This window comes from Vigna angularis, chromosome 11 (assembly GCF_016808095.1).
Source record: "Vigna angularis cultivar LongXiaoDou No.4 chromosome 11, ASM1680809v1, whole genome shotgun sequence".
In the NCBI taxonomy this organism is placed as follows: domain Eukaryota; kingdom Viridiplantae; phylum Streptophyta; class Magnoliopsida; order Fabales; family Fabaceae; genus Vigna; species Vigna angularis.
The window spans coordinates 26,910,416-26,937,006 of NC_068980.1; the positions used below are offsets into that span (position 1 = coordinate 26,910,416).

General features: G+C 33.8%; 3 protein-coding genes across 8 annotated transcripts; all 3 read left to right on the forward strand.

Annotated features, from left to right (window-relative positions):
- The first annotated feature begins 2,395 nt into the window (after positions 1-2,395).
- On the forward strand, positions 2,396-8,712 carry LOC128194722 (uncharacterized). Of its 2 annotated transcripts, none has more exons than XM_052870512.1 (2): positions 2,396-2,691; positions 8,616-8,712. In XM_052870512.1, the coding sequence occupies exons 1-2, from the start codon at positions 2,421-2,423 to the stop codon at positions 8,621-8,623; spliced, it is 279 nt and encodes a 92-aa protein (XP_052726472.1). In that variant the 5' UTR covers positions 2,396-2,420; the 3' UTR covers positions 8,624-8,712. The 2 variants fall into 2 exon arrangements, with proteins under 2 accessions (XP_052726472.1, XP_052726471.1); XM_052870511.1 differs by lacking the exon at positions 8,616-8,712 and adding an exon at positions 5,851-6,037.
- A 37-nt stretch (positions 8,713-8,749) lies between these two features.
- On the forward strand, positions 8,750-15,634 carry LOC108334126 (beclin-1-like protein). Its single transcript, XM_017569782.2, is given in 11 exon segments — positions 8,750-9,065; positions 9,264-9,601; positions 9,694-9,864; positions 11,409-11,533; positions 11,705-11,753; positions 12,186-12,344; positions 13,354-13,439; positions 14,014-14,085; positions 14,479-14,628; positions 15,275-15,437; positions 15,439-15,634. Coding segments are annotated over 11 exon segments (1,515 nt in total). The 5' UTR covers positions 8,750-8,914; the 3' UTR covers positions 15,490-15,634.
- A 1,573-nt stretch (positions 15,635-17,207) lies between these two features.
- LOC108333209 (uncharacterized) lies at positions 17,208-25,507 on the forward strand. Of its 5 annotated transcripts, none has more exons than XM_017568587.2 (8): positions 17,208-17,368; positions 18,125-18,188; positions 21,310-21,487; positions 21,774-21,854; positions 23,323-23,572; positions 23,663-23,759; positions 24,273-24,338; positions 25,092-25,507. In XM_017568587.2, the coding sequence occupies exons 3-8, from the start codon at positions 21,340-21,342 to the stop codon at positions 25,284-25,286; spliced, it is 837 nt and encodes a 278-aa protein (XP_017424076.1). In that variant the 5' UTR covers positions 17,208-17,368; positions 18,125-18,188; positions 21,310-21,339; the 3' UTR covers positions 25,287-25,507. The 5 variants fall into 5 exon arrangements, with proteins under 5 accessions (XP_017424076.1, XP_017424077.1, XP_017424078.1 ...); XM_017568588.2 differs by having other exon boundaries at positions 17,218-17,392; XM_017568589.2 differs by having other exon boundaries at positions 17,218-17,368; positions 21,298-21,487.
- The last annotated feature ends 1,084 nt before the right edge of the window (positions 25,508-26,591 follow it).

Consider the following 26,591-nt stretch of genomic DNA (forward strand, 5'->3'; position numbering starts at 1 on the left):
TAACATGTTTTAAAGCTTGTTACTCAAAACCATGAAGAACTATTAAGTAGATAAAATATTTGTATTTTTAATGTTTATAGTTATTTTATATAATATTAATTACTTTTGGTTTCAGATTATTATTATATTATTAATCATATTTTTTATTAATCAAATTAAGCAAATCATTTAAATTATTACAAAAATTAAATTAGTTGCATTACCGGTTTTTGTAACCCCAAGTATGTAAACTTAGAAATTTTCGGCGATTTTGGACAACATACACAAGACCCCGCAGATTTAGACAATCCATGTAAGACGGTTTTAAGTAGCCCCAACAACTATCGTCGGGTTTTGCAAAATCCCCCACAACTAGTCGCAATTTTCATAAAATCCTGTAAGTGGCAGCGGTTTTTACGAAACCTCCGCAAATAATGGTAGTTTTGAACAAAACCGCCAAAAATTATTTGCAACGGTGATTTTCCCAGCAATTTTGTCAACAACAGGAATTGCATTTACTAGAGTTGAAACGGTCGGTAATAAAAAAACAAATCCCTACTAAAATCACATATTTTTGTAATATAAAAACTAATTTCATGAATTTATAAAAAATAAGGACCTAATTAGAATAAGTTTTGAAAGAATAACTAAAATCAAAATCACTTAATAATATAAAAAAACATAGTTAACACATTAAATATATAAACAATAATAAATTTCATAAAAATAATTATATAAATTTTAAATCTCTAATTTGAATATCAACAAACAATAACTAAAACTATGTTTTTTAACAAAATGATTACTATAAATATATAATAAAATAATAGTAATTTTAAAAATATTAAGATACAGGAGGTAGATATCTTTCTAACCGTGAAGCATGTCAAATCAAATTTTTATCTAATAATTTTTAAATAAATAATTAAATGATTTAATTGCAATAATTATAACTTTTAAATATTTTAGTCAAATAGAGACCAGATCAAAATGCATAGTAATTTTAATATTAAATGAAACAATAGCAAAAAGACAGTAATTTAATAACTTTTTGATGTATTAAAACTAACTCTATCAAAACTTTCAAAATTTAAAGAGCATCACATAATTTCTCTTTATATAAACGAACACGAAAGAGAAAGAGTTTTGGTTGTTTATAATTTGGTGGACAACGATAAGATGTGTGAGCATTGAAAGTGACATAGATTTTCTTTTATATTTGTTTGTGTGGTGTTGAGCTAAAGCACATGCTTAAGAAAGGTGCAATGGCAAAAATATTTAAGTATTGATGTTTTCAATAGTTTACTCAATAGAAAAGGGTGCGTTTTGACATTTTCTTTTATAGAATAATAAATAAAGCCTATATGTTTACATAAATTTTAGGTTTAATTTCTCAATAGATCCCTATTTTCGTCCCAAATTTGAAATAGGTCCCTATTATATTTGAAGTTTTAATTAGATCCTTATTTTTGTTAATTTGATGCAAATAAATAATTTCCGTCAATTTCAGAAAACAGCGTTAAGGAGTGCATGACGTGGCGTGTGTGAATTCAATTTTTTAATACTCAGAAATTTTGAATGAAGTAAATAGAGTATAATCCATGCTGAAATTAATTAAACAGAGGGCAAATTTGGAAAAACTGAATGTTTTTTTTGGTGAAACATCTCTGGAAGGGAGAAATCAAAATCAATTTGGGGATTTTTCTATTCTAGGGCTCGTGTCGTGTCAGAGTTGGGAAAGAGTGGATGCTGTTCGAGTGGATACGCGAGGGAGAATCAAATGCAGAATTCACGTTCAACATGTTCTTCGACTTCCAATGGCTGGCGGATTGAAGAGGCGAAGGTCGTTTTTCGTGGTGCGTCACCCCTTTGTCTGTGTGGAGAGAAAACAGCGGTGAGAACAACTGGAACGGCTAAGGTTGTGGAAAAATGGATGAAGTCTATATTTTATGGTGTAGGTACTGGTCAAAGTCCAGATTCAATCCAAGACCAAAATGTGACACATTAGTTAATATATTATTACATATTCTGAATTCTGCATATTAAGCTTCCTGTTGTGACTTCTGCTATTAAGCTTACTGTTGTGACTTCTGCATATTCCAGATACTGATACACTTAAGTTTTATGCACTAGTAAAAAAAGCGTATTTTAACTCGCACATGACGCTTCGGTTTCAGAAAAACCGAAGCGTATAAACCGAACGACCTCGGTTATAAACAAACCGATACCTAAAGACCGAACGACCTCAGTTTTTTGAGTGACCGAAGCAGTAGTTTACCGAACGGTCTCGGTGAACGCCTTGTAAGACCCGTAAATTTTGGAATGGTGGGGGACATGGTGGGGTCATGGTGGTCACCCACCTCTTTGACTATTAGGAACCTATTATTGGAGGTGCTGGGTCACGGGGGAAGCTTAGCAAGGTGAGAGCTTTAATTTTTGGCATGAGAGAAAGGGAGAGAGAGAGAGAGAGAGAGCAGCCAAGGGAGGAACCCTTTCTCTCGTTTTCAGCCGTCCAAAGAGCACCCATGGGAAGCTGTTCCAACCTTAGAAGGGGCTTAGAGGAGGATCTGAGTTGGGCATCTGGTGAGGATGAAGTTCTTGCGCCAAGAGCTGGAAGAGGAAGTGAAGAGCTACTGAAGTTCTTGGAAGATCTTGATCTGCACGTCTGGGAGGAGATGGATCCCAAAATTTTACAAAGAAAGTCTACAAGAGGTAAGGGGAGTTGATTTATTTCCTTGATTTTTAAGATATTTGGTGTTTGCTGCAATCTGGGTAAAATCTGGGAAGAAGGGATAAATTTTGGGGTTTCTGCAATCTGACGCGATTCTGCAGAATTTCTGCAGAACGCGCGTTCGTCCAATTTTGGTGAGTCAAAATTGGACGTTCGTCCCAACAGTGCTCGACCAATTAGTGGTCGGCCAACTTCAGAACGTTCGTCCAATTCTGGTGAAATTGGACGTTCGTCCAAAATACTCAGTGGTCGTGCGTTCGGTTTTGAACGAACGTCCATATTCGTCCGTCAAGTCAGTATTATGAGACGCTCATCCAAATCGTATAGTGAATTAATGAGCGTTCGACCTTAACTTGATCTTTAACATACGAACGTCCATAGGTTGTAAAGAGCGTTCGGTCGTACTATGGTTAACGAACGTTCGTTCTTTGAGGATGTTTGATCTTTAAGCGCTCGTCCAACAGTAGTATGGCACCCAAGGGTTTAGCGTTCGGCCTAAGTGTTTGATCTTAGCGTTCGGCTAACTAGTTGAGCGTTCGGCCTTGGTATTGTGGTAATTATGAGCGTTCGGCTTTGAGCTAGTATTCTTAAGTTTCAATCGTTGAGCGTTCGTCCAAACAATGGTCAATTAGATATGACGTTCGGTTTTGGCGTTCGGTTTTGGAGTATAAGTGAGCGTCCGGTTTTGGATTATAAGTGAGCGTTCGGCTTTTGGAGTATAAGTGAGCGTCCGGTTTTGGATTATAAGTGAGCGTTCGGTTTTGGAGTATAAGTGAGCGTCCGGTTTTGGAGTATAAGTGAGCGTCCGGTTTTGGATTATAAGTGAGCGTTCGGTTTTGGAGTATAAGTGAGCGTTCGGTTTTAAGTGTTCGGTGTGGATCTTGGACGTTCGTCCTTGGTTTAAGGAGCGTTCGTCCTTGGTTTAAGTAGCGTTCGTTCTTGGTTTTAGGAGCGTTCGTCCTTGGTTTAAGGAGCGTTCGTTCTTGGTTTAAGTAGCGTTCGTTCTTGGTTTTATGAGCGTTCGTCCTTGGTTTAAGGAGCGTTCGTCCTTGGTTTAAGTAGCGTTCGTTCTTGGTTTTAGGAGCGTTGTCCTTGGTTCTGTGAGCGTTCGTCCTTGGAGTTCGGGAGCGTTCGGCCTTTGATGAGGATTGATTCCAGAACGTTCGTTCAGACAGCATCAGAGTGGGAAATAGCGTTCGGCAATTATGCATGAATCCGTGGGAGTACTTTGAAGCTATTATTGAGAATATGTATGACTTCGTGATTGAGCACGTTCATTCTATTGGTTTAGTTATACATATTATTGAGAATATGTATGACTTCGTGATTGAGCACGTTTACTATACTGGTTTAGTTATACATATTATTGAAAATATGTATGACTTCGTGATTGAGCACGTTTATTCGGTTGGAGGTGGTATATACACTATGTTATTTACTTGTAACTTCGTCGGTCTTTTTAGCATTTTTGCTAGTCTCACGCGTGAGACGGAGATTCGAGTGTCACCTTCTTCTGCGCGAGGAGGTGAATGTCTCGCCCAATGACTTCGGCTCGTGTTGAGTATAGTGCATCGTTACGCGTAGTATCGATGGTTTTACTCGTTAGTCCTTGAGGAGTCGGGGAGATAGGTCTGAAGTCGCGATGGATGACGACTCGGGTCGCCTGTTATTGAGAGCAGGTTATGACGATGAATTACAAGTAAACGACATCAGTTTATGAAAGACTAGTATGCAGTGTCATGTGAGTCGATTTATCATGGGAATTGTTATAGTATATGTAGTGGGTTTATAATGTGATAATTCTGGTTATTCATCTTGCATGTTGTGGCTGTGGTTTCTAACCGTGATGGTCGTACGGATACGGGAGAGATGGTAGTGCAGATAAAGTTGGATTGGAATACTTCGAGAGAGAGAGACAGGAAGTAAAACTTGTTGGGTCTATAGGTAGTAGCGAGCATTCTTCTAGTGACGTTCGGTCTTGGTGTTATTTATTTTCAGGTAGCGAGTGTTATTAGGTAACAGTTGATCTTGATGTTAGTGGATCTGAGGTAGCTAGCGTCCGATCTTAATTTGGTAACCTGAGGTTTAGTTTGATTACGTTCGGTCAGTACTGAGGTGTTCAGCAGAGTACTCTAGGCGTTTAACCCAGACTCAAGCGTTCTTTATTATAGTGTTCTGTCTCGTAGCGATGGTTCTTAGGGAATGATCTTTATTGGTGATGTTGCTATGAGGTTGTAATCATTTATAGGGAGTGACCGGCCTTGATAGTCGTTGAGGTAACGATCGATTATAAATAGTGATTAGTCGTGATGGTGCATGATTCAGGAAGTGATCATTCATAGGTAGTGCTCGGGTCGGATGATGCTTGTCTTAGGTAAGGATCATTAATAGTTAGTGGTTGTACGTAGGGAACATCCGGTCTCGATGAGGTCACCCTCAGATAGAATTAAATCCTGTAAAGTGATCAATTAAGTGTTCGTCCGAATGGTATTTAATCTGTGGTGTGCGAGATTTGATCTTTGAGCAATCGTTCGAATAGTGTTCGAAATAATAGTAATTGTTCTAGTAGAGTACTCTGTCTTAACGTGAAGTTTATGTACTTGATCTTAATTAGCGTTTGATCTTTTGGTATTCGACCTAATGGTATTCGGTATAATAGTGTTTGATGTTCAGTTTCGAGCTTAAGTGATCAATCTTAATGTTCGTGTAAACAGTATCCGATGTAATATAAGTTCGTTGTTTTATCGTTTGATTCAGTAATGCTATGATATCTGGGTATGTATTGAGGTTGAGGGTACTGTAGTAGGATGTCTTGATCTGTGGTTGATTGTGGACATATTGAGGGGACTAAGAATGAAATTACAAGTGGGGCACCTTCCGTTGATTTGCTCATCAACGTATCATCCGGATGAGAGTTTATTGTGTACTGGGTTGATTATTAGGTACTATGGAATGAGTGTCCAACAGGAATTAGGGTACATTGGCATGAGGATGTCTGACTTAATTATTATACGGCATTTGTATTGAGATAACTCTGCATGTTTTATAAATGATGTGTTTCAGGTTAGCTCACCCTTATCTTGCTTGTTTGTGCATGTGAATGCGATGATCGTATATTGTGTGATGTTATACGGGAGCAGTTGAAGGATTGTCACGTGATCCTGTGCAATTGGAGGAAGAGATGGAAGATCGTTTTAGAAGGATTCAATGTTATCTTTGCAGTTGCGTCTGAGCTTAAAACTGTTGTATAGATTTAGTTGATGTTTGGGATGTTTTGTATTATTACAACATTTTAAGTTTTGAAGTTATATTTTAAATTCTGGGTGATTTTTTTTTTTGGGATGTTACACGCCTAACCGAGGCATTTAGTCCTGTTTAAGAGACCGAACGACCTCGACTTGAGTGCCTAACCGAAGCATTTAGTCTTGTACAGACTGTACAGACCGAACGACATCGCTTGTTTGCAGAACCGAGGCCTTTAGTCCTGTCATCCCTACCACTAACGTACAAACTGAACAGACCGAACGACCTCTTTGCCACTAATGTACACACTGAACAGATCGAACGACCTCGTTTGTTTGCAGAACCGAGGCAGTAGTTGATCGAACGACCTACAAATCCCTCTGCTGCCACTGTGACTAAAGAGACCGAACAGCCTCTCTGACACTAACGTTCGGTTTCACTTCTGCTATGAACCGAGGTAGTAACCGAACGTTCGAAGTTAATTTTGTCCACTAATATGCCTCGGTTGTCTAGGACAGAGGCAATAAGACCGTTCAGTTTCGCTTCTGCTATGAACCGAGGCAATAACCGAACGTTCCTCTTGTTCTCTCCGTTCTAATTCGTGGCAAAGGAGGTTTGATTCTATTTCCAATATCTTCTCTCTGTCATTTATCTTCTTCCCCCTTTCTCACTGGTTCTAGGTTGGTATTGCAATAACAAGAAAAACGAAAATAGAACATGATTTCATTCATTTTTGCTAGTTCAATACATTGTTCATCCCGTTTTCATCACCTACTGCATCCTATGACAAAGAAAATGCAGAATACATTATGGATTTGTCATCCATATTGAAATTACAATAATATTAACCACACAAATACAACAAACAGCCCCTGTCAACAACTTCATCCATTTTTCCACAACCTTAGCCGTTCCAGCTGTTCTCACCACTGTTTTCTCTCCACACAGACAAAGGGGTGACGCACCACGAAAAACGATCTTCGCCTCTCCATTCCGCCAGCCATTGGAAGTCGAAGAACATGTTGAACGTGAATTCTGCATTTGATTCTCCCTCGGGCATCCACTCGAACAACATCCACTCTTTCCCAACTCTGACACGACACGAGCCCTAAAATAGAAAAATCCCCAAATTGATTTTGATTTCTCCCTTCCAGAGATGTTTCACCAAAAAAAACATTCAGTTTTTCCAAATTTACCCTCTGTTTAATTAAATTCAGCATGGATTATACTCTATTTACTTCATTCAAAATTTCTGAGTATTAAAAAATTGAATTCACACACGTCACGTCATGCATTCCTTAACGCCGTTTTCTGAAATTGACGGAAAGGATTTATTTGCATCAAATTAACAAAAATAAGGATCTAATTAAAACTTCAAATATAACAGGGACCTATTTCAAATTTAGGACGAAAATAGGGACCTATTGAGAGATTAAACCTAAATTTTAATTAAATACATAAATAATTCTTAAAATATAAATAAATATTTTTTGTTTTTTAAAATAATAAATAAGATTTTGTTGTACGCGGTTTTTATTTTTAATATGATAAATTAAATTTTCCATTAAAAATATGTTTTTTTAATTATTGAAATTAACAATTTTTCAGATCTCGTCTATTTATGGTCTAGTGTCGGAATACTTATGCTTAGGTGCTCATCAATTATAGGAAGAAGCAAAAAACAAGAGTTATATGAAAATAGTTATCACCACATGATCAGCCTATTTCTTTTGAGTTTCCCTTTTCAGTTAAATTAAATAACTAACTTCAAAATCAAATTTGTTGCTAGTGTCCTTTTTTAAAGTTTTAAAATTTTGATTGAGAAAAGGAAAGAAATCTCACGAGATAGGCTTTTACAAAGTGATAGCTTTTAAACTTTTATTGAAAGATACATTTATGTTTAGTGTTTATGAACAAATTACTCTAAATAAAAAATAAAATTATTTTTTGTCATAATTTATTGAGTAAATATTAGTTTTATAATTTATTAACTATTTTTTTTAAAAAACAAACATCCATTGGATTTATCCATTTACCATTGCTTAATAGTGTGAGAGTTGTATGTCATTTACCTTTTATTTCACTAATTTACTATTATACCCTTTGAAGTTTTTTTTTAATTTTATGTATTCTAGTTAATAAAAATGATAACGGATTAGGTTTCACATAAATAATATTTATCCACTATTTAACTCGTAAAATAAATTCATCTACTACTACTTCCTTACTCAAGTGAATATCTATTTAAAAAATATCTATTGATAAAAAAATATGTTGTAGTATTTAATAAAATTTTAAATTAAAATTAATATATATTTTATTAAATTAAATTTAATTAACATTAAAATTAATTTATATTTTATTAAATTTAATTTAATTAAAATTAAAATTTAATTTATATTAATTTTAATTTATATTATATTTTATATTCTTTTATAATTTTATTTTAAAAATTTATAAAATATTTATCGATACTCACAAGTATTAAATTTTTTAAATAAATTGTAATGAAATAAATAACATATAATTTTTTATTCAGGTAACAGATAGACCTACCCGCATCCAACTAGAACTATTGTCATTCATATATATATATATATATATATATATATATATAATGTTTTAGTATTCATTGGGTGCGTTTACTAATTATGGGGTGCAGGAAGTTAAAGGCGACCAGAGGTTTGGGTTATTGAACCGGACCTGTGCCCCACCCGAATCCACCAACCCGTCCAATAATGACCCGTACTAAATTGTGCTGTGCTTAGGGATCAGCTTTCAGTTACTTGCTTCGTCGGAATATTCTCACCTTTCTCAGTTGCCTGGATTACTGTCTGTCACCTAAATCACCTCACCCAGGCCCCATATTATTGTTACCCTTTTCTGTTTTCTTTTTCATTATTCTGTAATATAAATCAAGAATCGTCGAATCGGGCTTCAGTGAAGGAACTAAAGAAAACGATGAAGAAGGGCGATAATAAGGGTCGGACTCGGACCTTCCCGGTGGATCCGAACGTTCCCCGATGGGTTTGCCAGAACTGCCGCAACCCTCTCTGCATCGTCGGCGTGGACTCTTACGCTGACAAATTCTTCAACGATCCTTCTCGCTCCGGTTCGTTAGGGTTTTATTATTGTTTTGTTAATTTAATTGATTGTCTCATGTTATTGATCTGGCTGATTTATACAGTTGCTTACGTTGATTTTGAAATAATGTTGGTATCGGCATTGGTTTTGAGTGAATTGTGATCATTCATCAGTGAATAGTTGTGTTGTGGTGATTTAATTTTTGACGAAGAGAAAATGAGTATAGGGATGCAAGGGTCGTCCGTTCATGGTGCCAGCAGTGTGCTGAGTGCAACTAAAATGGACAATTCGTATGTTGTGCTTCCCAAGCAGAGACCCCAGGCTCAGGGAAATGCTCATCGCCCACGTGGTGATGCTGCCGCCGCCGCTGCACAGCCTGGAAAGGCGATGGAGGAGTCGTTTGTGGTTGTGTACAAGTCTGAATCGGGGACGGATGGAGGCGGGGCTCATTCGCCTGGCGCCGGTGCTGATTCTGGTGGCCATTTGCAGCCTCATAACTCTGGGTTTAATTCCACTATTACTGTCCTGACTCGAGCGTTTGAGATTGCCACGACGCAGACCCAGGTTTGTTGACTGAAACACGTAAATATGGAATGTATTTAATGGGTTTATTGGTTATTGGGTATAATGTGCGTGTTTTTTGGGTATGGTTACAGGTTGAACAGCCTTTATGCCTTGATTGCATGAGGATTTTGTCCGATAAACTTGATAAAGAGGTTGAAGATGTGAACAGGGACATTGAATCCTACGAGGCCTGTCTTAAACGCTTGGAGGGGGAGGCTAGAGATGTCCTCAGTGAGGCTGATTTTCTTAAGGAGAAACTGAAGGTGCTCATCTGGTTTACCATTTCTAGTCTGTGTATTACGTAACTATATATATAATATTTAAACCATTAGTAGTGTTAACTATGGGGAAACATCCTAGTGTTCATAATCTCTTTGACTAATATCTGAATCTCGGGCCAGTTTGCATTTAATGCTATGTTAGTTTGTTATGAGATAGAGGTAGATGGGTAAGACATAATAAACTTATAGTTAATGCATAGTAATTAGATAGGCTATTGCAATATCCTATGCCTTTTTCCTTTTTGGCCATACCTTCCAACTCCTGAAGTGGTTTCTTGTCTGCATCAGTGAAGATGCCATTTTCTCTTTTCCTCCTCCAGTGTCTGCTCCCTTTTGGCAGCAGTGCAGCATGAATTGGGGTTTTCGGACATATATAAAAGTATGTTTACCAGAGAAAAATAAGTGTATGTATGAATATATTTCTAAAATTATATGCACCACTGCAATATTTTATGCAAAAAACTTGACCATTACAAAGTTTTTTGATGATATAAAATTTGTGACCATAAGGATGACAGTGATTTAAATTTGGATTATCTATTTTATATTACAAGCTTGGAAGAAAAGAGCTCTGATTAGCATGGTTCTCATGCATCTCTTTTAAGGCTTGGGAGAGAGAGGACAGATAATTTTGCTAGAGGTTGAAGAACATTCAGTGATGTCAGGTCAGAGAAGGTGTTTTCCTCCAATACTAGTGTTGGGATTACAGAAAAAGTTGGTTTTGGGGGCTTGGGTTTTATGGGATTAGGTTTACAAAAGCCCAAAATTGAAAAAAAAGGAAAAAATTTGACCCACTTCTGAAAGTTGGCTCACAAAAACATTATCCATGCATATTTTGAAAACTCTTTGATTTCACAGTTTTTATGATTCTACAGTCTACCAGTTCTAAGATTCGATGAAACTCACTAAGGCATGACAGAAAAGTAGAATTGTGTGGTCCTTTTAGATGGAATGCGATTCTGACTACCATGAGAATGGCATCCAGAATTAACTACAGTGAATTGCACCATTATGAATCTATAATGAACTGTTAGGCAAATTGCATTTTATTGCAACATCCTATGTTGGTTAGCATTTTTTTAAATATTCCAAATCTATCATGAGCCTTGGATGACATGTTATGGTTGCTACATTTCAATGGATTTGTTCTAAGTGTGACATGGCATCATTGCTCCCTTCACTTTTTCTTATTTGTCTTCTCTGTTGAAACCGATTTTGTGGGGTTGAGTTGGGCTTAAAGTGCACTTTTTAACAAAGCTATATATGTATACTACAATGTAAAGTATATTTATTTATTTTTATTTCGGTGGGAGCCCTTTTCAGTTTTGAAGCAGGAATGTTCAGTTAATAACGTTTTTTGAATTTAAAATTTGCAGTTGTCTTTTTTTAGTGGAAATATGAAGTTTTGATTGGAAATGTCTTTATCCTAAGAAACAGTGGTTTTATTAAGATGATTTTCTTGATTGTACCATTAAGCTTTCTTCCAAAGCTTAATCAGTGATTTTGTACTTGGTATACCATTCAAGATTGAGGAAGAAGAACGAAGACTTGAAGCAGCAATTGAAGAATCTGAGAGACAAAACGCTGAAATAAATGCTGAACTGAAGGAACTAGAGTTAAAATCAAGTCGCTTTAATGAATTGGAAGAGAGGTGCATTTTTCTCTGTACCTTGATGACATGATTTTTCCTGATAAAACATCATAATCCCAAAATAAAATTTCAAAAATGTATATAAAATGGCGCTTTTTCTTATTTGGTTTATGCTGATGCTTCTGATGCTTGAAATCAATAATTGATTATACTTGTTTAAATGTGTAACAGGTATTGGCATGAGTTCAACAATTTTCAGTTTCAATTAATTTCACATCAGGTTTGTCATTGTCCTGCTGCGCCCTTCACATACCATCTTGTTGGGTAGAATTGTTCTGGCATATTTTTTTTGTTGTTTATGTCTTATGCTAGTCTGGGAAAGTTCTAAAGGATCATTGTCAAATGACACAAGTGGCTTCATCTGTTTCAATTAATAGCTCTACTTCTACTGCTATCTTATTGGTCAAATATGTCACTGATATCATAGAGGAAATAACATTCATTTTCAAAGGACCATCCTCTTCATGTATAAAATTTTCTTTCCGACTCTATTTTATGTTTGTCTTATATTATGTTGTGTTAATATAGGTTTCACTTATTTTGATACTATTGTAGTAAGAGTTTTAAGCATGTTTCGGAAAACTTTGCCTCTTTTTTCTGAAACATATAACTTCCAAGTCTGGGAAATAAGCACAAATACTTGAATTAACAGGAGGAGAGAGATGCAATCTTGGCAAAGATTGAAGTTTCACAAGCTCATTTAGAATTGTTGAAGCGAACAAATGTGCTCAATGATGCCTTCCCCATTTCTCACGATGGAGAGTTTGGAACAATTAACAACTTTCGACTTGGAAGACTCCCTAAAATTCCAGTACGATGCTTAGCATGCTTTATTTCTGTCTTTTATTACTGTCTCCATGTGTTATTTAGCTAATATGCATACTTGGTTTTCTCTGTAGTAACTGTTACCTTTATTAAAGTTTACAATAATTGATAAGCTACCATGAGATATCTATCATCTTAGGTAAAAACTTGTGATCCAAAGTGCTGGTGTTAGCATTCCATTCCAAACTTTGGAATTGTGGTGCATAGTGCTAAAAGGAAAGACAAATAACATGTATTCACCATAAAATGATTGTGTTGAATATATTGAAAACTATGTATGAGATTAATCTCTAGTCAATGTAGAATTTCCAACACCCCCTCGTTGAGATATATACATCTCGAGCATGAGACTAGACAATAATGGGTAATGCGGACTCTGATACCATGTTGAATATAGTGAAAACTATGTATGAGATTGATTTCCCTTGTGTTAAATATATACATAAGGTCCTCTATTTATAATAGAAGAAATATGGGTTAAGTCCAAAATACAAATAAGAAATAGTAACAAACTAACTAAAGATAAAAGATAAATATAAAATAAACATAATATATCTAATAGATTGAAAAAACTGACATGGCTCCTAGTAGTAGAAAATCTAGAGATGACTGCTAGTACATTATTGCATTCTGGATTAATAATTTCTAGGTCTTTAGAAGTTTTGTGGTAGATGTTGATAAGAGCTGCTTTTATTTTATTTTTTAAAAATTCTTTTAAGGCAAAAAGTTAAATTTCTTTTGCTGTGTTGTGCTTTTGAATCAGACAACTAATATATGGTGTTAATTCTTTCAACTTTGCGGTCATGCAGTCATGTTTTGCTTTGGAATGTTCCTTGATAAAAGAAAATGTTGTAGCTGCACGTGTCCTTTCCTCATTTGGTGATTAGAGATGTTATAATTATTTGTCCTAGAGGATTTATTAATCTTAAATTCTTTTTTCTTTCTACTTTGAAGTTTTTGATTATGATGTTTACTTTGCTATTATGAATGTGTAGGTTGAATGGGATGAGATAAATGCTGCCTGGGGCCAAGCTTGCCTTTTACTTCATACTATGTGCCAGTATTTCCGGCCGAAGTTTCAGTATCCTTTGTCATTAAGCATATTGGATAAGTGTAGTTACTTTTGTAAATTTAGCATAATTCTCTTTTATGTCTGCATGTATATGTGTGTGCGTGTAGTGATGAATCTAGTTCAGGACTGGAATTTACATTACAGCTATTGAAGCCATCTGCTAATTACTGTTTTTTTTTTGTCAAGTTCTTCTGAGTGCTGCCTGGGCAAAACATCACAAGGGATGGTTTTAGGCAGACAAAGACTGTTGTCTTCGTAGGCATATATTGTTACTTGCTAATATCTTTTATGAAATTCAAACCAAAATTTCTTAAGTATTGCCTCTTCTTCTGAATTGACACTACCAGGCCATTATAGTCTAGTTTGATTTATGATTTATGATTATACTTCTTCTTAAGTATTGCCTTTTCTTAATTTCCTCTTGTTATTGTCAGTTTTCATATAATTCAAAGGAATGACTAGTAATATACCCTCTCTGACCAAAGACATCATATGAAACTGTGATTCACATATCAAACTTTCCCAACGGGAATAAGATTTTGTTGATTTGCTGACTTGTAACTCCTAAACTTGTTACCTTTAGATATCGGATAAAGATAATTCCTATGGGTAGCTACCCTCGTATCACAGACACCAATAATAGTACCTTTGAGCTGTAAGTATTTCGTTGTTCTACATTTCTACTTCAATTGTAAAATAGAATTTGATGCTGTCTGAAGTTGAGAACCAAAATCAGTAGTGCAATGTGTGAAAGAAATCAGATCTACCAGCTGATTGATTGGTAGCAATTTCTAAATGTCTGTTGTTAGTTTTATTACTTCTGTTTCTATGTATAAGCATTAGGATAAACCTCTACATTGGGGTTCTTACACTATTTAAGGTCTTGCCATTTACTTGGCAGTGGACTTGTATGCGTGCTGAGATTGTGGTTGGTGTTATGACTTGTATAAAAAGTTGTAAACGAAGCAATTTAGTAAACTTTCTGTCTTTAGTTTTGTTCTTAAACTTGGCTACTGAATCATATTAGTAGATGGTATTATGTTACCAGGTTTGGTCCTGTCAACTTGTTCTGGAGTACGCGTTATGACAAAGCAATGACATTGTTTTTAGCTTGCCTCAAGGATTTTGCAGACTTTGCCAAGTCTAAGGATCAAGAGAATAACATACCACCTGAGAAATGTTTCAAACTGCCCTATAAGTAAGTACTGAGTTTAATATATTCATTCACAGCAGTGTGTTTTATCTTTGGATGCTATGTGAGAATTGGATACAGAAGAATTTTGCTTTGATGCCATCAAACAAAACTCCTTTTGAGTTAAGCATATTATGTCCTTTGGCTAATTGATGGTGGAGAGAGTAGAGAATAGGAGGGCCAGATGTCTACTTCGACTACCCCTGAGCTTGTCTAATAGAGTAATCTGACTTCAGGCATGATGATTTAAGATCTCGATGAACATGTTGAGTCCTTAGCCATTGCTTAATACCCTGAAAGTGCAAACAAAGAAATAAAAGTGAAGTCTACTAAGTGTCTTTAGTTGTTCTGATACACATGCAGGCCTTTCCCACTCTCTTGAACATCATAAAATGGATGTAGAATGGTCGGTGATGACCCAAGCCTTACTATGCTCGGTTTGGAATCGAGTTAGTATTAACAGAACAACATTTATTCCTTCTTGAGCTTTTTAGTATAGTATGATTGATTTTGCTTAATTTACATAACTCTTTTTTTTTTGTAACAAATGCTCAACAAAGATATCAGGTGAAGATCATCATCATACATTAACCTTACTTGTTTTCCTGCATTAGTTTGATGTTTGAGAATGACATTTTTGGGTAATTTGTAGGATTGACAATGACAAAGTGGAAAACTATTCCATCACTCAAAGCTTCAATAAACAGGAAAATTGGACAAAATCTCTGAAGTACACGCTGTGCAATTTGAAATGGGCACTCTATTGGTTTGTAGGAAATACTAATTTCCAACCTCTTTCAGCAATGGTATCTTCGCATGCATGCTGAAGTACAGGCCGTAGGGTCCGTGTACACCAAGTGTACATAAAAATACGTAGCCTATAATTTAGGCTACATTCACTTGTACATATCCATGCTTGATAATGCTACAAAGTCTTTTAGAAGCTATACATACCAACTTTTTGTATCTTTGTGAGCTTCATTCTCATTGAATAAATCCCCTTTTTATTCAAGGCTGTTTGTCTGATTTTGTTTCTATTTATTTATCTTGCCCATTTTCTTATAAAGCAATTAACTAAAAAGTAAGATTGTACATGGAAACTTAAGTTTGTGGGTAGCTATTTGAAGCATAGAAAAATTTATACAGTACTGAATAAATAAAATGCATTATTTATAATGATAATACATTAAACACTATAGTTAATATAAAAAATCACGGTAAACCCAACTCATGTTAAATTAATTATTTTTGCAGTTTTTTTCTTTGTTTTTTTTTGGAATGAAGTAATACAGACATTTAAAGTTGATATACACAATTAAATATATGCTGTTATTACATGCAGTTATGAATTATACATCATTTTTGTAATTTCTGAATACTTATTTTTTGAATTTTATGTTTTAATAGATAACTCAATTTCTCGTAGTAATACAAGATTAAACAGATTTTTTTAACAGTAATACTAGTTTAGGAAGTCATTTAAAGTATAGTAAATTTTCTTATGTCAACGGATTTGATTTCTTTTCATAATTGAAAAACTAACATTTTTATAATTAAAAATATATATTAAATATTGAAAACCGAAATTATTTTTCAAATGTAGATATTGTTTATCAAATATCATCAATAATATTTATTAACACCATTATTATCATTTTTTAAATTTAAAATAATTTAATTTTCCTAAAACATAACATGTTAAGACAAATTGAATAAACGAGTCTTTCAGAAAAAAATATTAGAACTACTTTATCATGCACAACATTCAAAAATAGTTTTACCATTAGTATAATATTTATTTAATATCTCATGAAGTCTTTTTTAAACATTTGCGTTGGGTGATTGAAATAAATAATAACAGAGATAGAACAAATTTACTTTTGTACTTAAGAATGCAGCGCAAATAGTAAATATAGATCTTATTAAATATATTCTTTTAAGATGAAAAAACATATGATATGATAATACATAATCAGAAAAACAAATTAATGCAAGTTATAAAGAATCAATATTGGAGATGGAAATCCCTTTCTGCCCCTTAATACCTTTTTCACTTCTCATATACAAAGCTATCAACTTGAGCTATGGTTTATGGGCAAGTTTAACTCACTCTTAAATAAATTCCTTTTAGGAAGATTATATTATGTAGATTGTTTTTAAATGTATGTTGTTTTTACTTTATAAATATAGCCAATTTTATTGGTATGTAAAAAATTAATACCTTCCATTACCAATTTGTTATTGAGATGAAAATTAAGTGTTTACATAACTAAAATATTTCTATAATGATATATGAGGAGAATAGTGTTTGTTTTATAACTTTCTTTCTTACATTTTTGTTTTTTTGTTATGAATATAACTATTTTTGTTGGATTGTAAAATAAAATTCATAATAACCAATTTTATCACAGTGATTAAACTTACAAGTAATCTTATTATATACTTATAAAATTATAAAATTACTAAAATATAATTTTTTTTACATACAACCTTTAGTAATTTTAATATAAATTTAGAAAACATTTTTTTTTTAAATTTTTTTTCATTATAGATATTTTTTATTACAGTAGAAGAGAGCTACAGGGTGCACAGTTATTTCCGTCTCACCATACACTGCACTCCTCACACTAAATCTCTGAGTTGCTCCAGTAAATCACCCTCTAAATTAATCCCAACCCGAAAAGTGTGGTTTGTTCGGTTCCTTTAAGCTCTCATCATCACCCCTGAGCTCGCTGTGATCATGAAGGTCGTCATGACCATTTGTTCCTGTGTAAATTCATTTTGACATGTTAATCTTCTAAGTATTTGTTCACTTGATGCTGAATTTGAAAATTTTGGTATTTTGGACTTGTTTCTGTGAGGATACTGGGTCTTGTGAGGCTATATTGGTTTAAGGAATTAGGAACTTGAAGTTAGGCAGTGATTTTTAAATGTTTGAATTTCTTAGTAGTTGTTTGGTTTCTCATTTGACAGCATTATATGCTTCTGCTTGAATCCCTCCAAGTGGATTGAAAAATGTATTGGACATTTATTATTTGTTTATACACGGAAGAAAAATGGGGAAGAGGACAGAGTTCACGTACAATTGGTACGAGGGATTGATAAGGGTATCCAGAGTTAGGAACAATTGGTGGTGATGCCTTGGCATCTTCAGTGGACTTATTACTGCTTCAATTAGTTCCCATTAACGTATATGTTGTGTTTTCTTTACTTTGGTCATTCTTATTTTATGCTATTGTTGTTAATTAATTTTTTCTACATTTTTCTGCAATCAGATGTTGATTATTATTATGGTTGAACATTTTAGTCTAATCTCAGTTCTGCATTTAGTTACTTGATTTGGTTGTTTTTTCTTCTTTTATAATTCTGCCCAAGTATTGGCTTATGTTTTGTTGTTGGATTATTATTTAGACTTTGCTACGATGCCTTATGTATACTTATTGTACAATTCTCTTAAGCTGAGATGTAAATAATGTTGTAAATATCTGGTTTTTTTCTGCAGAAGCTTGATGATTTGATCCCACCAATTCATAGTTTTTAATTTCAAATCCTGTGTGTGTAAAAGGGTAAGTTTCTTTCTTACAGTTCTTTAACTGTTTGTTCATAATTAAAATGCATACCCAACTTCAGTGTAACAATAGAGGGCTATGATTTGATTGAAATATCATGATAGGGGTAGGATCAACATAAAGCATACGGGTAGCAAATATAATTATCCCACTAGTCAAAATATAACCCGTTATTTATTTGTTTTGTAGATAAAATAATAAAACAGGACTTGTGTGCTGAGTTTGGAGTCAACTAGTTTAAATAACATTGAGCTTTATTAAAGGGTGTGAGTTTGTATTTATGGACTCTTGTAAATTTGTGTCTTGAATTCTGGTTATGCTTTGGATAGAAGATATACACATCTAGAGTAATAAAGAAAAAGAAACGTGGCCTAGTTATCAACCATTTTGATGTGTCTACAACAAATCTGTTTATATAGGCACTAGGATTTAGGGTTATTAGTCATATGTTTCTCACAATCCTATTTATCTAGAAAATCTTTGTTGGAAATTCCACATCAACTAGAGACAAGATTGATTTATAATACATATGTAGGTGCAAACCTCACCTTACAAGATGGTTTTGTAGGTTGAGTTAGGTTTAAAGTCCACTTTTTAACATGATATCAAAACCATTATTAGAATCTATCCTAGCGAGATTTGTTGTTTATTGGGCATATTGTTCCATCTGCTATTGGACCACCCATTAATATCAAGTCTCACACTTGAGATGTATATACCTTAACATGAGGGGGCATGTTAGAAGTCTCACATCAACTAGAGATAAGACCAATTTATAGTATATATGTAAGTGCAAACCTAACCTCACAAGTTGATTTTTGTGAGATTGAGTTAGACTTAAAGTCCACTTCTTTACAATTTGATTGAGCTATCTATTTCACTAGTCACCAGGATCTTCTTAATCATCGAACTAGGCACGATACACCTTTATCCCCTATATGTCAGGTAAGTGTATGATTAGTCTTCTTTAGATTTCTGTTAGTTTAAGGTTTATAGATCCTCCATTTATGTCTATTCTTCTAATCTTGATTTAGATTTTTTGGACATTTTGATCAGGGATTGCCTGGAACTCTAGTTCTCAACTCCCTGTTTGTCGTAAACTGTAACTTCAATTTAACTCTTATAGTAGTTGGTAATATTCCATTCTATGTTTTTTCAGTATATTTTTTTTCTCATTCAATTTCTTTGTTAGATGTTTTGTCCCTTTGAAATGACTACAAAATGTTGTTGTCTGTAACCATGATTGTTTTGTTTATTCCCGTGCTCAACCTGTTGTTTGTTGTAGTTTACATTTGTTTGTCCATAAGGCTTTGTTCATGATTTTAAATTAGAGGATCACTTTCTGTGAAACTTTAACAGTTTGCAGTTTTTTTCTTAGTAGTGCATGTTCAACAGTGGGTTGTGGAAGTTTAAAATCTCTAAAAATCTAAACGTAAACACAAATAATATCCTCTATTTTGGTAGTGTGGCCATTTTCACTTTCTCAGGTTACGAAGTCTGTTTATACATCCCAAGTTGTGTAAATTTTAAATTGTTATGTAAAAGGTTACCTACAAGCAATAGGGTGAGCCTGCAATTAATCTTTGCGCCCACTTCCAAGTAGTGTGTATATTATGATGAGTGAAAACCGAGTTGCATATATTTAATAGAACAAACAGTTGAGAATATCTAGTTTGGCAATTACTTTTGTCAGTCCATGCAATCTCAGTATCAGGTCAAAGTAGGGATCAAAATATAAAAGACCATGTTTAAAAGAATAAATGGATGAAAACTGAACGGATGAAGAACTAATTCACTATGTTCAATCTTCATTGAAATTTGAGAATTGCAAGGCTGTAAGTTTGAATGATGAATCTTGTCCATGATTAATAGGAAAAGGCTAATGTGGAATTGAGTTTTGGAACTTTTTCTTCAGATATGAGATAAGGTGTCTAATATTTGAAAAAAGGCTAGTTGATGAAAGGAGTATTAAAATCCACAGGTGTTCCAAAAATAAAATAAATTCATGTTAAAAGATGCACAGATCTCACCAATTTATAGAAATGGTTTGAAGGCATAGTAAACTGCAAATGCACTCAATATTCTATTTTCAGTTTCAGGGATAGGGATTACTCTAAAGAATTCGTGGTTAGGTCTTTAGTTTTGTCTATGTATGAGATATTACTTTTCTGGCTTTCTCTTCATTAAGAACTTTTAAGTTGGGTCCAGTTTGAATATTTCATAATAAGTGGTGTACTTAGCCAAACAAACTCGGTGAATAAAGAGATTATTTTCAGATAATCCTTAGCCACCAGAATTGTTTCTTTCTTTCTCTTGGGGACATTGTGTCTTCTTTCGCTTTCCATCTCATCTACTATGATTCTAATTTATTTTCAGATAACAAATCTGTTTGCTCGACTGATATATTTCCTACCATCTTAAAAGCCTTTGTTGTACAAATTTTTCCAGCTCTCACCAATTCTGAACTACCATTGTCCTATGATTTGTCTCATTATAATTGTTCTAAAAATTCTACCTTTAGTGACAGTTTTGTAATCTCCTTCTAGTGCTTAATCAAACTTTGATTTGTTTCATTCTAATAGTTATATGTTAACTTTTGTTTTGACTGTGGCAATGGTTGGTTTTATGCATTGCCATGGCATTTGTACAAAAGAAATGCTCGTAACATGTATATATTGTATGTACAGTTTCTCAAATTTGATCTGACACTGCTCTTTTATGACCATATGGGAATGGTTTATGGTGAAACTTGCTTAGTGTTTTTGTTTCATTAAAAATGCTGTGCCTTGCTTAATGATTTTCACTTGAGCATTACCAGTAGAAGGTAATGAAATCTCATGCCAAGTCCTGTATGTGCAATCCTTTAAAAAGTTTATTTTGCAATCTCATTTAGTATACAACTACCATGGATTTATCATTACAAATTTCAAAGAATAAGTACATAAAGGACTAAGATGCAACTTAAATGGGGGAGCAATCCATTTTTGTATCTTAAAGTTGAGCTATACAATTGCATAGAAACACACAAAGGGATTTCTTATTAAAGATTTTTATCATTCTTTGATTATTATATTTGTTTTATACGAGTTACCATAAGTTTGATCAGTTTCATGTGCAGATCTTCGTATATTATAAAGTTTAGACTGAAATGGAGGCATTGAAATCATGTTATGGTGATGGATCTTCTGATTCAGATTCGGAATCTGCACCTTCAGCTCCAACCTCTGCTCCCCCAGCAGTATTCACACCATTGCCGCCACCTCCTATCTCTCTCCTTGACCCGACAACATTTCTTGGTATTCTAGGTTTTAAGCTGATTTTATTTACTCATTACTAGAATGAAAAAAAGAGAATGAAGCTTTCATCTTGTTGGATAGGTTTAGGCGATCCAATAGGAAATAATAAGAATTGTAAATTTCACCAACCTGAAAATCTTGATGTTACAATTTTTTTCTGAATTCATTAACTCATTTCTTATGATGAAAGTTTCATTATAACCAACTTTATTTCTTATTATTTGGTAGCAAGCTTTGTTCCTTTTGTAGACAACTATTCATGGTTTTTATGGTAAATGTTCTTTAGATCTGCAGACAGGTCAGACAACAAGAGTTAGGAGCTTCCCTCACGTTGATGGTAACTATGCCTTACATGTTTACATACCAAGTAAGTTAATTGTGATCTTTGAAAGAATTTTTCTTTGTAAAAATATCTTTATATGTTTAAACGTGATGGTTTTTCTGCTGTGGTGAGTTTTAATGAATTTACCCTATGCATTTGTCTGTGCACATTAGAATGCCTCACATTTAAATTTACTTTTCACTTAGGCCTATTACTTTCTAAGTGTAACATCTAACCCCAACAATGGAGAGATTAGGTACTCGTTGCCATGAGAAGCATCAAAATCTAAAAGGAAACGAAGAATCCTAAAAACATAAGCTAGGAGAGTTCTGAACAATGGAATAGTGTAATCTCGTGAGTTTTAGCACTTTGACCACTGCCAAACATTGCTCAGCAAAATTTCTTTGTCGAGCAACTTTTCTAATCTTACACATTGTCCATATTTCACTCAGCAAAGATGCTTTGTTGAATGAATCTTTGAGGAGTTTACTTGCTAGTCCAGTTTCATTCGACGACAACAAAAGTTTGTTGAGCAATTTTTCAAAAATCATCTTAGCTTCTTTTATCTCTTTTGTCTTGGGTTGATACCTTCATCTTTTTCCTCCTTCCAACAATATGAGATTGCATCCACTTATTTTAATTTGGTTATATATCTAATCAATATGAGATTTCCAACAATAACGTAATTGTCCTTGTGAGTCTCACCGGTTACCTTTTCTCCTTTTAATTTTTCTCTTAATTAAAATATACTTTTTTCTTGGGGATAAACAAAGGTTTTGAGTTTGGGAGAATTTGATAACAACTCAGATTTGACTTTAATGTTAATTTATTTTTCAAGAGTCATTATGATTCTTTTATATTTGTGATAATTGCTCTAAATAGAAAAAAAGCCATAGTAAAGTAACTTCTGAAAATTAAATCACAAGTAAAGTCAAATTAAGCTATTATCATACATCCTCATACATTCTCATACAAAGATGATTTCCTTGGTTGCACAAGATATCTATGCCTCCAAATTATTTGAGTCCTTTACAGTTTAGATGTCCTTGTGCCCTGTGATGCATCTGCAACAAGCACAGAGCAAGGTGCACTTGGTCTGGCATTTCAAAGCACTTGTTGGAGCATATTGTGAATGAATATTCTCATATGGACAGCACCTTCACTATAACAAGGTCCTGCCTAGGTCAAGCAAGTGGTCCATTGTCTATGTCTGAACTTTCTGCTCTTGACTCCTGGAAATTTCTCGTGTTAGAAACAGGATCACCTGCACGATGTAGTTGTAAAAGTGATATCCTTAAAATTGAAAGGGGCATTCTCAGTTTCAGTTATGATTGTCGTTCCTAGAATTTATATCAAGTTCAACCACCACATGCAAGGCTATTTTATATTTTATTGTTCCCTTACCAGTACCTCGTTGATTTCTTCATATATTTTTAATAGACTTCACCATGCTAGTAAGTTTGTTCAAAAGCTTTTCATGATAAATTATACAAGGTGCAGCTTTTGTTTACAGTTAACATTTCATCTCCGTCGAAGAAAGAACTATCTGCTTTCTTGAAAAAAGTGTCATCTCGGGTGCCAAATCTTAATGTTGTTGATGTTGATGTCCCATTAAACATCCTGTGCCAACATGATGAGAAGCTCGAACAAGTTGCCTTAGGAAGAGAATTTCACATAAGTTTGGGAAGAACTGTTCCAATACGAGTGCACCAGATTGACTCAGTGATCTCAATGCTCAAACAGAAGCTTCACATCCAACGCCAGTCAGTTTTATTTCTTCTATTCTTCACTTGTGAAAATGAAACAGTTTTTTCTTTTCCACCTTTTTTCCTCATTGTTTCCCTTTGAAGTAGGTATTGGATAGACTTTCACAAGTGGGAGGTCTTTATTAATGATGATCACACACGCACCTTTCTCTCGGTAGAAGTTGTTCAAAGAGGGTTAATAGAGGTATGATTTGTGGCCTTACATTTTCTTTTTGCATGCCCCTGTTACTTGTTTTACTCTTCAATCATACCCCAGTTGGATTTATGTGTTGCACTTGTCGCTTAAATGTGATTGTTAGGGGCTTAATATTTGTACCTTGGTTTGTTTTCTATAAAGCTGCTGATTTAGAACATGTTAATGCTCTCTTGATTCATGTCATTCGTAATATAACTATAGGAAGTTTGGAAAATTGCATTTGAAACTGAATTAAATCATTAGGGTGACGTGAAAAACTAAATTAAATAAAGATGGAAATGTAAATTCTCGAAACTCATAGTTCATCCTTTTTATCTTGTATAGGAAGTTGCACATATATAATTGGGAAAAGACTAGAGATGGGATGAGAACCTCTGGAAAATAGAATTGATATGTGAAAAGACTACTAATTTCTCACTGTTTAATCTTATGCCAATTCATTCTCTCCTTCTAGTTTATCAATTAATATGAAATGTATTTTTTCTTTAAAATTAATTGCAGATTACAAAGCAAATTGAAACAGTCAATACAATTTACAGACTTCATAATCTTCCTGAGTTTTACAAGGTGAGTAATTTTGTTGAGTAATGCTGCCACCCTAACCACTGCATCATAACTACTGTCTTATCCCGATCTTTTTAAGTTTCTAGGTAAATTCAAAACCGTAATTACGTAAATGAATAAAAAATTTCAAAATTACGGATATTGGCAAGTCGTGTAGCCCCCACACTAAGGTCATAATAGTAAACATGTCCATATAGTTAATAATTCTTACATCTTTGTATTTACCATTTTTGAATATTAATAAATTGTACTTCTTCCTTGTATCTTGTTATCTACTTTATACAATTTTATCCAAATTATGACGAGTATAAAGTAAAAATCACAAATTTTCTATGGTTAAATCCATCGATTATCAACTCCCATGATCTTTCATGTATTTTACCCATTTTTCCATCCGGTGATCAATTATGATTACACCCGCTTGTAATTGATTACAATAATATTATAATCAATTAACAGTGAAATCGTACATGATTTCAACGTTAAGTAATTGATTATAGTTTATTGTAATCGATTATCCGGACAAAAAATATCTGGGATTTCACAAACTTCACCTTTTAACATATGTCTGAAGTCGTACACCTGAGCACAACTTCTTTGTTTGAAGTTGTGTGGGGCTGCATAACTTGTCTATATGTAATTTTGAATTTTTTTGTCCATTTAGGTAATTACGGTTTTGAATTTGCCTAGAAACTTTAGAACACCGTCTTATCCCTGATTCAATTCTGGTATTTGAACTTGAACTACACTTTACAGGATCCACGTCCGCACATATCCTTGGCATGGTCACCGGGTGACATTGCCCATTCACTGAAGAAAGTTGTTGACGAGGAAATGAAGTACAATGCGGGAAAATCTTTCAAGAGTATTTTTAGCTGTAAATTCAAAGGTATTGAATGTAAGATTGGCAAGAAAGCATATGTAATATGCAAAATTCCCGATGGACAATAATAATTCGTGCTTTCTAAAGAAAATGTTTCCTAAAATGTTGGGTTTTCTTTATTTGGTGGCAATCTGATCATGAATAGATTACCAGGGAGATGTGAATGTGTAACATAACATCGTTATTTATTCCTTGTGAGTTGTAGACTACACCAAATGCTTGTAGGAGTTCATCAAAGCTTTGTAGAGATTACTTCATGAAATATTATCATTATTGACATATTCAGAGACGAGATGTATGCTCACTTTTCTTCCATTGCATGGTTGTATTTTTTTATTAAATTAAAATTAAAAATAAAAAATTACATCGTTTAAAAAGAAAAGAAGACCATAGAAAAAGGTGAGTAATTGTTAAGGATACGGCAATTGCTTTTAACACCCTATTATTTCTTCTTCCTGTACATCCCGAGATGTGTAAAGACAAAAAAATATGTAAATGGCTATTATTTTCTGCTTAGCCATGACTACTAGCTGTGTACACAAAATTACTAACTGCACCTCCACAATAATAAGAAAAGACTTAAAAATCCTCCACCACTGTTATAAATATAAGGGTTCACTATAAAAAAATTATTATTTTGTGGGGTTATAAAAACTTTATAAATTAATATTATTTAAGATCTTAAAAAGAACTATTTGAGTGCTCATAATATTGGAGATTTTAATTGTTTTTTAAGAGGTTTTTAACCTCTCCAATTTATAATACAATTTTTACTATTTTACTTTCTCTTTTACACTAAAATTTTTCTAAATTTGTTACATGAAATTTACTTACAACGTACCTCTAATTTCATATGCGGCTCCCCGTAATACAACTCCTTGTAACGTAGTTCATCCTCGCAATGAACAAAGCTTCAAGCAATGAATACAACTCCCACAACGCAGTTCATCGTTGTTTCATGGTCTTTGTTGTCAGGTAGGGTTCACATGGAGTTTTCATTTTTGGTCATCGTCATAGCTCGTCATCGCATTGCATTGTCTCTTACCCCAACAATCTTCAGGCCATTCAAGATATTTCTTTATTTTGAGTATTTTCTAAAGAATTTTTCTATTTGTAAGGTGTATTAGGTGTGCGTATTCGATAAATCACCAAAGGGCAACATCATGCAAAGAATATGTCATCCCTTACTTTTAATATCTTATTTGTCTCCTTCATTCCTTGAAATGCATCAACAGTACCTTACGTGGGAAGTTCCTTGCTCAAACTAATGTATTATGTGTATCATTACAAGTTTTGACTCATTAAACACATTTTAGCATACCTAAACTAGCTAGAATTAGAAATTTTATTTTGCATTAGTTTTTTCAATATAT